The 13,298-nt window shown below is 42.3% G+C and overlaps 1 protein-coding gene across 2 annotated transcripts in view; it reads right to left on the bottom strand.

Moving 5' to 3' along the window:
* The window catches only part of zgc:152904 (uncharacterized protein LOC767777 homolog), a 311,922-nt gene that overhangs the window by 26,862 nt on the left and 271,762 nt on the right, over positions 1-13,298 (bottom strand). For both annotated transcript variants that reach the window (XM_056263279.1, XM_056263280.1), the window contains exons 8-10: positions 11,031-11,176; positions 3,484-3,634; positions 525-712 (exon numbers count right to left, since the gene is read on the bottom strand). In XM_056263279.1, the coding sequence (XP_056119254.1) occupies positions 525-712; positions 3,484-3,634; positions 11,031-11,176 (485 nt within the window). The remainder of the gene's footprint in view (positions 1-524; positions 713-3,483; positions 3,635-11,030; positions 11,177-13,298) is intronic.

Below are 13,298 nucleotides of genomic sequence, written 5' to 3'. Positions count from 1 at the left end.
GTATTATAATATGATCAGTATGTTATTTTAATGTTGATCTAGCTCACTGCTAGTCTCATATAGCCAACAAACTAACACATAGAATAACATTATAACTTTCAACACACTCAAATGCAGTTTAGTATAGTCTTACGTTAGACCAAGTGAAACAGCGTTACCTCACAAGTTTAATTCGTCATATAAACTGACCTGTGTGAGTAGTAATTCAGCACTTGCGGGTAAGTTAGTTCAGTAGAATTAAATATCCTCATTCCTTTATAATTGGGGACTCGCGTGTGGCGCTATCTCTCATCATTAGCAATCGCACTCTGCTTCACACGCCACAGTCATGTTAAAAACATCAATGTTTGCACTCATCCATAAACTTATTAGATCCATCGGCATGACGGCAAGTTCCATGATTCTGCTTATCACTGCGTCATCAACCTACGCCTGTGTTATTGTAAGAGGTTAGCGACCCCTAGCGGCGAAAAACAAACAAACATATTGTATCTTTAAAGTGCATGAGTGTGATATAACTGAACCTCCAGAAGCGATCGTCCCTCTGCAGTGTGGATGCGAATGTTGCTGGTCCCTTGACTGGAGATGGTGAAGCGGTCTCGTCTCCACAGCATCGTGGCTGCAGGATTGGCCCTCACGTCGCAGCTGATGTTCACTGGGTTTCCCTCCCATGAGTAGAAGATGGTCTGATTAGTCTGGAACTTCGGCGCATCTGGAAAAGGAGAAACAGAGATTCAATACTGGCAGAAACTAAAGTGTTCAAGCCGGTTTTTAGACTATCCAGCTGATCAATAAAACAATTTCAGTTTTTCTACTTCAAAATGTCACATTTAATTCAATGTTACATGCTGTTTCTTTGTACTTGGATGTGAAATTTACAAGCAATTTCTGAGTGATTGGATTTTAGGCTTTTTTTCAGTGGAGATTGGGCAGAAACCACGTAAAACCAACAATTAGAAGCTTGTTTCGAAAGTAAAAATAAAGGCTCATTCAAATGTCGTCCATCAGGGCTTTAACACAAGCATAACATGTCAAGCAGTGTGTCACACAATGAAAAGTATTACATATATATATACACACACACACACACACACACACACACACACACACACACACACACACACACACACACACATATATATATATATATATATATATATATATATATATATTATATACTAATTCAAAACCAAAAGTAAAACCAAGTTCATATAAGTGAAATAAAATAAAATAAAATATAAAAAGCTTCATCATTCACATTTATCAAATTCATTTAGAATAATTTGATGGAATAAAATGACTAAAACTGAAATAAAAATTAATAAAAACTGTATAGACATTTTAAAAAACCAAAGACTAATAAAAACGACAAAAACACACAACTAAATTACTAAAACAAATAAATATTAATTCATAAAATTATTAATAAAATAAAACAAATAAAATAAAAATAAAAAATCTTAAAACTAATTCAAAATATTAATATTTATATATATATATATATATATATATACAGTATATACACTAATACAAACTAATGAACTAATACTAAAAGTAAAACCATCAAAAAAGTTGGTAACTTTAAAAAAAAATACATTATTAAAATATATATTAGAGGCTGTCAAATGATTAATCGTGATTAATCACATCCAAAATAAAAGTTTTTTTTACATAATATATGTGGGTGGACTGTGTATAATTATTTTAAATATATAAATACACACACATGCTTGTATATATTTAAGAAATATTTTCATGTATATACTGTATATAGATTTATATATAATTTATATTATATATAAATATAAATATTTTATATATAAATATTTTTTTTTTTCCTTAAATATACATGCATGTGTGTGTATTTATATATATACAAAATAATTATACACAGTGCACCCACATATATTATGTAAAAAAAACTTTTATTTTGGATGTGATTAATCGTGATTAATCATTTGACAGCCCTAATATATATATATATATGTATATTTAAAGTAATAAAAAGGTAAATATAAAATAAAAAATTCAAAATATTAATACAAATATATTAATAAGTTAATTAATATAAACAATAAATGTACATATATAAAAAATATTAATAACAATGAATAAAATAACACTGGCCTAAACATGCAATTTCTTTCCATGTATTTTAGTGCACTTGGGAATGCTGATGTGAACCGTGTGAAACGGCCTTTAAAGAAGAGTAATGTTGATTGCAACAAAGAAAGACTTTACAGTCTCACTCCATTACGTCAGATGCGTCTGCGGTAAACAGATGCAAGTCATAAAGATTAAATGCATTTTCCTCAGACCTAAAACTGATCCAGTGCTTCAGTTTAAGCGCTGAGGGTGTCCGCATTCATTCAGCGTTATCCTGTTTTACGCCGACTAGAAGGTTTCTATTAGAGAGATTGATGCTGGGCTCACTGTCACATCTAAGGAGCCGCGCAGAGAAGAGCGGCTGTACTAAATAAATGAGTTCATTAGCAGCCCGGTAACGGTTGGCTAGCTCCTGCCACGCTCATTCAGAACGTCCTTTTTCACCCGTTGGCCGTGAACCTCCACGCTAAGCATATGACATGACGACGCATCACGGCGCGGTGATATCAAGGTCAGCGCCGCGCATTCAAGGCCTTTCATTAGCATCTCACTGCATTTCTGCGATTGTGACAGATGCAGTTTCACAGTGGCATTAATGTGCAATGTTAGCCTAATGAACGAAACAACGACAAGTGAATTTGAAGCAATAAAAACGGATATCTACGAAGGTCAGGTTTGACAACGAGTGACCCCAACAACGGTTTGGCATTTCAGGAGACGGGCCTGGAAATTAATACGAACATGAGGAATTAATTACTCTGGAAGAATTCCTTCCATAATTAGCCCCACTGAGGGCCGTTTATCCTTTTGTGTAGGATACTCAGAATCATTAATTTCAAGTGGGGTAAAATAATTAATTAAGCGAAACATACACTGGAAAGGCTACAGAGAAGTTGCTGCTACTTTGGCTTAATATTCACTTCTTTGTGTTGCTATGTGGTTGCTAGGATGTTGTACAGTAGGTGTTTGCTATGAAATACAGGTGAAACTCGACAAATTAGAATATCGTGCAAAAGTTCATTACATGCAAAGTGAGATATTTCAATGATTTTGATGATTATAGATTACAGCTTCACAATATTCAAATTTTGAATTTGGGGTTTTCATAAGCTGTAAGCAATAATCATCAAAATTATAACAAATAAAGGCTTGAAATATCTCACTTTGCATGAGTCTGTATAATATATTAGTTTCACCTTTTAAGTTGAATTACTGAAATAAATGAACTTTTGCATAATTTTTTCACCTGTACTTCTAGTGATGATCGACACCAACGCATGTATTTTGTATTCTGAAAAGCATGTATACAGAAGCTTGCACAAACATCCCTGCATAAGAACAACAATGCTTGGTGAGAACGTTTTTTGTGCATCTTACACTCGATATCCAAGAACATGCTCTTCTGATGACCTCCGATCCTGCTGAGAGCTTCACAGTCGAACCGGCCCCAGTCTGAGAGTCGAACGCCGCTGATGGTCAACATGGATTTTCCGTGCCGTCCACGCACTTCCACACGGCCGTCCTGACTCTAAACCAACACAAACAAATCAATCCACATTAGCAAAACGTACCCATTTTTACAATTTTAGTTTAGTTTTAGCAATTTAGTTGTGTGTTTTGCCATTATTAATATTCAGTAGTCAACATTTGAAGTGGATCAAAAACTTTCATCAAAGTTATACATGAATTTTGAACAATACCCGATCTTAGGACAACTTTGATTAACTTTTTTGATCCACTTCAAATGTTGACTACTGTATATTATTTTAGGTATTTCTGGCGCTGTTTTAAATTGGTTTAGATCTTATTTGACCGGACGCAGACAGTTTGTTTCTTTAGGGGAATACAGGTCTGATATTGGACCAGTTTCTACTGGCGTACCTCAGGGCTCTGTTTTAGGACCCTTTTTAGTCTTTATTTATTTCTGCTTGGGCAACTTGGCCAAGGTATTGAAGTCCCCCTGTGTTAAAAATCAAGTTTTTAATGTTGTTTATATGTCTATGTGGTATTTTTAATATGCTTTAAGACAAACCGTGTGTAAATTCATAAGTCGACAGCATTGCTGAGTATTTTCTGCTTAAAACTGCAGTGAACCAAAGACACGGTTTGAAATCGCTGGTGTTTCTGACGTCACAAACGACCTTGTAACCAATCAGATCAACGTGTGATCGTCAACCAGTGGATCTCTGAGCTGAGTGAGTGAGTGGAGGCGGGGCTCATTTGCATATTCATAGAACCGCGCATACTAAATAAGGCAAGGGTGTCTAGTTACATTCAAACTATTTTAAAGCATGAAGACATTTTTTTCAAGGAAAAAAAAGTTTAAATATGTCATTTTGGTGATCAAAGATGAGCTTTAAGGGGGGCTTTAAGTATCAATAAACATGGTCAAAGTTAGGCTGTCTCACTGCTCACTAATAAAGCAATTATTTGATGGGAGATGCGCTACAAATAATGTTCGGTGTAGGGAAAAACTGCAGACATGCAACACTGAACTACGGGTGATTGATAGGGTCAAATAGAGCTTGATTTAACCTCGCTATTTATAACAGTTAATGTGTTATTGACATGTTAACTCACCCTAAATTGAACACAAGAGAGATGTTATTCACACACAGTATGAGTTGCAGTCTGAACATGTTTTTCCGCCCCCTTTTGATTAACAGGATATAATCGGCCCTGATCATTAGCTGTTTTTAAACAATCGGCCGATAGTGAACATGATTGCTTTAATCGGCCGATACCGATTATTGGCCGATACATCGGTGCATCCCTAGTTTTAGTTTAAGTGAACTGGAATAGCCCTGACAGAATCATATCAGAAAATCAGAGGAAAACAGGAAACTAATATTGAGTTGATCAGCTGTAATGTGGACACACTATCTGTGCTTGCGGTGAGATAGGGGACTGTGAATATAAGGGGATTCGATGGAGCTCGTCCCCCAACGCCCACTTTAATGATCAGTGTTCTTCGCTTTCCCTGAAAAATCGATATGTGTCCAACCCTCCGCTTGATGCCTCGGAGTCTAGAGTGCAGCGCCTGACAGTCCTGGAGCGAATGTGCGTTTTATTTGACAGGGGCCGTTATTGTAGGCTAGCTGAACCGAGACCCAAAGGCTTCCCTTCCTTCACACTAATGCATGAGATTCATTTCTACACGGACAGCGAGAGCTGACGCACATGCTCCTGGTGTTTCCACGCCCGGAGAACATGATGAAAACACATTCACATGCTCACATTTACTGAAAATAAATATGAGTGGAGATTGCCTGTGCTAGAGTGTTGTTTGCAGTTGCTATGCAGTTGCTAGGGTGCTATGACTGAACTTCGTTGTGTTGCTATGTGGTTGCTAGGGTGTTTGTGGTATAAGGTTGCTGCGGTGCAAAATGAGTGGGTTTTCTTTTAATACATTGCTAGTTTCTAAGATGTGGTTCAGTAGGTGTTTGCTATGAGCACTACTACAAGTGACTTAACAAGTAAACACCACAGTATGTATTTTAACCAATAAATCTTTAATACACATATACACAAACACACAACCAATTATTCCCGTGAACACAAGCACATGAATATAAACTACAGAAGCTCTGCCTGCATGAAAACAAAAATGCATCGTGAAAAACCACCTTTCCGACTGAATGATTCTAATAAACAACTAATAAAAGCAGTTGCCAGAACCATATTTCTCATTCTGTGGTGTCATGACCTCCAAATAATAATTATTTTGGAGAGCTGGCCTGTAAGCAGATCCCAGAAACTGATCAGTGACTAAAAACTGCAGACTCTCTCTCTCTCTCTCTGTATGTGTGTGTGTCTGACACCATCTCGCCTTGGGCAGATGCTTCCTAACTGTTTGATATGCGACTGAGGTCTCAGTGAGACACGACAACCACAGCACACAGAGAACAGAGGAGAGGACGACAGAGAAGCAAATTGACAGATAGATAGATAGATAGATAGATAGATAGATAGATAGATAGATAGATAGATAGACAGCCAGACAGACAGACAGACAGACAGACAGACAGACAGACGTAGATATATTGCCAAAAGTATTGGACACCCCTCCAAATAATTTAATTCAGGTTTACAATCACTTTCATGGCCACAGTTGTATAAAATCGAGTTCTAGGCATGCAGACGCTTCTACAAACATTTGTGAAAGAATGGGTCGCTCTCAGGAGCTCAGTGAATTCAAGCGTGGTACCGGGAAAGGTTGCCACCAGTGCAATAAGTCCATTCGTGAAATTTCCTCACTACTAAATATTCTACGGTCAACTATTAGTGGTATTATAACAAAGTGGAAGCAATTGGGAACAACAGCAACTCAGCCCCGAAGTGGTAGGCCACGTACAATCCCAGAGCGGGGTCAGCGCATGCTGAGGATCACAGTGCGCAGAAGTCGCCAACGAAGTCAATAGCTACACACCTCCAAACTTTGTGTGGCCTTCAGATTAGCTCAAGAACAGTGTGAAGAGAGCTTCATGGAATGGGTTTCCATGGCCGAGCATCTGCGTCCAAGCCTAACATCACCAAGTGCAATGCAAAGCGTCGGATGCAGTGGTGTAAAGCACGCCGCCACTGGACTCTAGAGCAGTGGAGACGTGTTCTCTGGAGTGACGAATCACGCTTCTCTGCCTGGCAATCCGATGGACGAGTCTGACCATTTTTTGACCATTCTTCTAGAAGCGCATTTGTAAAAACAAAAAGCCCCGTCTCGCAGTCTTCGCTCTAATTCATCCCCTAAGGTGTTCTATGGGGTTGAGGTCAGGCCAGTCTTTATGGACCTGCTTTGTGCACTGGTGAGCAGTCATGTTGGAACAGGAACATCCCCAAACTGTTCCCACAAAGTTGTGAGCATGAAATTGTCCAAAATGTCTTAGGGGTTATTGTCCAAAGAACTAAGGGGCCACGCCCAACCCCTGAAAAACAACCCCACACCATAATTCCCCCTCCACCGAACAACCCCACACCATAATCCCCCCTCCACCGAACAACCCCACACCATAATCCCCCCTCCACCGAACAACCCCACGCCATAATCCCCCCTCCAACGAACAACCCACACCATAATCCCCCCTCCACCGAACAACCCCACGCCATAATCCCCCCTCCACCGAACAACCCCACACCATAATCCCCCCTCCAACGAACAACCTCACGCCATAATCCCCCCTCCACCGAACAACCCCACACCATAATCCCCCCTCCACCGAACAACCCCACACCATAATCCCCCCTCCACCGAACAACCCCAGGCCATAATCCCCCCTCCACCGAACAACCCCACGCCATAATCCCCCCTCCAACGAACAACCTCACGCCATAATCCCCCCTCCACCGAACAACCCCACGCCATAATCCCCCCTCCACCGAACAACCCCACGCCATAATCACCCCTCCACCGAACAACCCCACGCCATAATCCCCCCTCCAACGAACAACCTCACGCCATAATCCCCCCTCCACTGAACAACCCCACGCCATAATCCCCCCTCCAACGAACAACCCCACACCATAATCCCCCCTCCACCGAACAACCCCACACCATAATCACCAAACAACCCCACGCCATAATCACCCCTCCACCGAACAACCCCACGCCATAATCCCCCCTCCACCGAACAACCCCACGCCATAATCCCCCCTCCACCGAACAACCCCATGCCATAATCACCCCTCCACCGAACAACCCCACGCCATAATTACCCCTCCACTGAACAACCCCACGCCATAATCCCCCCTCCACCGAACAACCCCTTGCCATAATCCCCCCTCCACCGAACAACCCCACGGCATAATCCCCCCTCCAACGAACAACCCCACCACGCCATATTCCCCCATCCACGGAACAACCCCACGCCAAAATCCCCCTTCCACCGAACAACCCCACGCCAAAATCCCCCCTCCACCGAACAACCCCACGCCATAATCCCCCTCCACCGAACAACCCCACACCATAATCCCCCCTCCACCGAACAACCCCACGCCATAATCCCCCATCCACCGAACAACCCCACACCATAATCCCCCCTCCACCTCCACCGAACAACCCCACACCATAATCCCCCCTCCACCTCCACCGAACAACCCCACGCCATAATCCCCCATCCACCGAACAACCCCACGCCATAATCCCCCCTCCACCGAACAACCCCACGCCATAATCCCCCTCCACCGAACAACCCCACGCCATAATCCCCCCTCCACCGAACAACCCCACGCCATAATCCCCCTCCACCGAACAACCCCACGCCATAATCCCCCCTCCACCGAACAACCCCACGCCATAATCCCCCCTCCACCGAACAACCCCACGCCATAATCCCCCCTCCACCGAACAACCCCACGCCATAATCCCCCTCTACCGAACAACCCCACGCCATAATCCCCCCTCCACCGAACAACCCCACGCCAAAATCCCCCCTCCACCGAACAACCCCACGCCAAAATCCCCCCTCCACCGAACAACCCCACGCCATAATCCCCCCTCCACCGAACAACCCCACGCCATAATCCCCCTCCACCGAACAACCCCACGCCATAATCCCCCCTCCACCGAACAACCCCACGCCATAATCCCCCATCCACCGAACAACCACACGCCATAATCCCCCCTCCACCGAACAACCCCACGCCATAATCCCCCCTCCACCGAACAACCCCACGCCATAATCCCCCCTCCACCGAACAACCCCACGCCATAATCCCCCCTCCACCGAACAACCCCACGCCATAATCCCCCCTCCACCGAACAACCCCACGCCAAAATCCCCCCTCCACCGAACAACCCCACGCCATAATCCCCCCTCCACCGAACAACCCCACGCCATAATCCCCCCTCCACCGAACAACCCCACACCATAATCCCCCCTCCACCGAACAACACCACGCCATAATCCCCCCTCCACCGAACAACCCCACGCCAAAATCCCCCCTCCACCGAACAACCCCACGCCATAATCCCCCATCCACCGAACAACCCCACGCCATAATCCCCCCTCCACCGAACAACCCCACGCCATAATCCCCCCTCCACCAAACTTTACACTTGGAGAAATGCAGTCAGGCAAGTACCGTTCTCCGGGCAACCGCCAACCCAGACTCGTCCATCGGATTGCCAGGCAGAGAAGCATGATTCGTCACTCCAGAGAACACGTCTCCATAGAACATCTTTGGGTGTTCCCAAAAATTCCCATAAAAACACTCCTAAACCTTGTGGAAAGGCTTCCCAGAAGAGTTGAAGTTGTTATAGCTGTAAAGGGTGGGCCAACTCCATATTAAACCCTACCGATTAAGAATGGGATGTCATTAAAATTCATGTGCATGTAAAGGCAGGCATCCCAAAACTTTTGGCAATATAGTGTAGATATATATATACAGCTCGCATCTCAGCCTGCCTGACAGACATTACAGCCAAGCAGTCGGGCAACATTGGGATGTTTTTGAGCGTCGACCGCCGTAGTTTTTCCGGTGTGTTCCGCACACTGTTGGCTCTAGTCGTGTTTTTTTGGGCCGATTCAACATTTTGGGCCGCCTGTGAAAGAGGAATCTCTGATTGGCTGTTCAGCTTAGTGAACGACCAAGACCTTCAACTCAACCTTGCAAAGACAGAACTGCTCGTGGTCTTAGCCAACCCAACACTTTATCACAACTTGTCCATTCAGCTGTAAGTTCGTCATCCATAACTCCATCAAGGTCAGCCAGGAACCTTGGAGAACATTGTGCACAAACTGCACAACCACTATAGTCATAGATAGATAGATAGATAGATGCTCTGGAGGCACAATTGTTCCACACTGGATTCATAAATGTAGCTCAATTAGTTTCTCATGTGTGTGTCCATCAGCGGACAGACAGACAGATACAGTGTTTGTCCATCAGCGGAAAGACAGACAGATACAGGGTGTGTACATCAGCGGACAGACAGACAGATGCAGTGTGTGTACATCAGCGGACAGACAGACAGATACAGTGTGTGTACATCAGCGGACAGACAGACAGATACAGTGTGTGTACATCAGCAGCTTCTGAACAGGATGTTGCTATGTTGGAGGGAAACGAGTGGGAGCCGGAGGCGTGGCTGACACACACTCGACTGAACACCCGTGATTATCTCCACACACACTCGACTGAACACCCGTGATTATCTCCACAATGCTGGACAAGACTCTGAGGAGCTGTCATCTACCTGAGTTCTGTAATGATGAAATCATCAGAAAAATGGCCTGTGCTAGTGATTATAAACAGGAGGAGCTTCATGATCACTGTCACTTCCACTGAGCAGCCGACTCGATAACTGACATTTAAAGAGACAGGCAATTCTGAAACGCTTTCACGATGACAGAACTTTATGGAGCCAGAACAGTCTCATTAATAATTCACGCAAAAAGAAACATGATGCACACATGCGTAGCCAATTTCACATACATGAAACCAAATTCATGTGCACAAAAAACAATTCACATGCATGAAAAAAAAATGTAATAAAAAGCAATTCATGTGCGCAAAATAAAATTATATATTCATAAATACATTTCACAAGTGCAAAACACAATTCGTAGATATAACTGTGCACAAACACTAACACACAAATCCAAGGCGATTCACGCGCGAGTGACGATTTGCACATTCAAGGATAAACTCATAAACATTCGAAAGTGTTTGTGTACAGTTATATCTACGAATTGCGTTTTGCATTTGTGAAATGTGTTTTATTTTGCGCACGTGAATTGCTTTTTATGAATATATATACTTTTTCATGCACGTGAATTGTTTTTTGTGGACGTGAAGTTTGGTTTCATGCATGTGGAATTGGCTATGCATGTGTGCATCATGTTTTTTGCGTGAATTATTAATGAGACAGATCTGCTTCCATCAAGCTTCAAGGTTTGTGTGTGTGTGTGTGTGTGTGTGTTCTTCACCTTATCTCCGTCTGTGAAGGTCTGTCCATCACTGGCTCTCCTCCAGGAGATCTCAGGCAACGGTTCTCCTTCAGCCGTACAGGAGATCATCGCAGCGTTTCCCTCCACGGCCGTCACGTTCCTCAGCTGAGTGATGTGAGGCTGGACTGAACACACACACACACACACACACACACACACACACGAACGTTTTAGCGAACAGCAGATGTCTCTCTACCAGTTTATTTCAGACAGTAATAGCTGTGAATTACATCTTAATTTGCACTAAACACAATGTTCAGTGTGACAGAGGACACTTACAGCCTTAAACTGATTCTCCTCATTTAGAAAATAATATATATATATATATATATATATTTACTAACTTTTATGCTTAATCCATTTGACAGCACTGATATACATATAAGAATTAATATTTTTTTACTATTCATTTGTTTTACGTCTCCTTTTTTGTAGTTCGATAGAAACTAAAAATTGTTCCTGCTGTAAATGTATTTGTGCCGGTCTACTACTGTCATTTTAATTGTGCAATTCAGTAAGAATTACTGTTTTAATCTTTGAATAATGACAATTAAACATAACTCAGATATTTGATGGCACACATGTTCTTACAGTCGCACCATCTAGCTACTGGAGTGCCTCAGGGCTCAGTGCTGGGACCGCTTCTCTTCTCCATCTACATGTCATCCCTCGACTCTGTCATTCAGAAACATGGTTTTCCTATCACTGTTATCCTGACGACACACAACTCTACCTCTCATTCCAACCAGAGGATCTGACGGCTCGCATCTCAGCCCGCCTGACAGACATTACAGCCCGGGACACACCAAGCAGTCGGGCAACATTGAGCCGTTTTTGAGCGTCGGCCGACGTAGTTTTTTAACATGTCGCGCCATCTGTGAAAGAGGGATCTCTGATTGGCTGTTCAGCTTAGTGAACGACTAAGACCTTCAACTCAACCTTGCGAAGACAGAACTGCTCGTGGTCTTAGCCAACGCAACACTTTATCACAACTTGTCCATTCAGCTGTAGGTTCGTCATCCATAACTCCATCAAGGTCAGCCAGGAACCTTGGAGAACATTGTGCACAAAATGCACAGCCACTATAGATAGATAGATAGATAGAGAGAGAGAGAGAGAGAGAGAGAGAGAGAGAGAGAGAGAGAGAGAGAGAGAGAGAGAGAGAGAGAGAGAGAGAGAGAGAGAGATGTAGATAGATTTATAAATAGATGGATAGATAGATAGATAGAGATGTAGATAGATAGATAGATGGATAGATGGATAGATAGAGAGATATAGAGAGATGTAGATAGATAGATAGATAGATGGATAGAGAGATAGAGATAGAGAGATGTAGATAGATAGATAGATGGATAGAGAGATAGATAGAGAGAGATAGAGAGATGTAGATAGATGGATAAATAGAGAGATAGATAGAGATAGAGAGATGTAGATAGATAGATAGATAGATAGAGAGATAGATAGAGAGATGTAGATAGATAGATGGAGATAGAGAGATGTAGATAGAGAGAGATAGAGAGAGAGATGTAGATAGATAGATGGATATATAGATAGAGAGATAGATAGAGAGATGTAGATAGATAGATAGAGAGATAGATAGAGAGATAGATAGATAGATAGATAGAGAGATAGATAGATAGATAGATAGATAGATGACAAGTTTTGTCCCCACATCCATTAGAAACATGAATGGTTGATACATTTATTCACCAAGATGTACGTCCGTGTGTGCGGATTCGTGATTTATCTTTCTTTCTTTATCTATTTTTAACGCAACCTTTTTAATGTTTACTCCCTATTTATCATGTATTTATTGTACTTTGCAAGCTTCAGTTATTACTTATTATTTATTTATATAGAACTGTGTGTGGTGTGTTTGAGGAGCCGTACACGCATTGATGCTCAGCACGAATGAAGTTCCTAATGGATAAATAAAGTTCTATAAAAAAAAAGTTATCCTCTCCTCGTGACGATTGCACTGGTTTCCAGTTGCCGTTCGCATCAAAATCAAGACACTGATGTTAGTCTGCAGAACACCCTCTGGAACTCATTACTCAAAACTCATGACTTATGTGCCACTGGACCCATTAATACCAACACTTTCTTATCTCTTCTCTTCTACTCTATATCTAATAAAAAAAAAAAAAAAAAAAAAAAAATACATATACTGCATTAGACTAAACTGGGAAGGGTCACAGCAGTTATTGTCCTATTGTTAGTTTCACTGCTTCTATTGCTCTTCTTCTT

Source organism: Rhinichthys klamathensis, unplaced genomic scaffold (genome assembly GCF_029890125.1).
Source record: "Rhinichthys klamathensis goyatoka isolate OS25496 unplaced genomic scaffold, OSU_Roscu_1.1 h1tg000205l_1, whole genome shotgun sequence".
NCBI classification, from domain to species: Eukaryota; Metazoa; Chordata; class Actinopteri; order Cypriniformes; family Leuciscidae; genus Rhinichthys; species Rhinichthys klamathensis.
The sequence above is the reverse complement of the archived record's forward strand: the minus strand, read 5'-3'. Positions and strand labels throughout refer to the sequence as shown.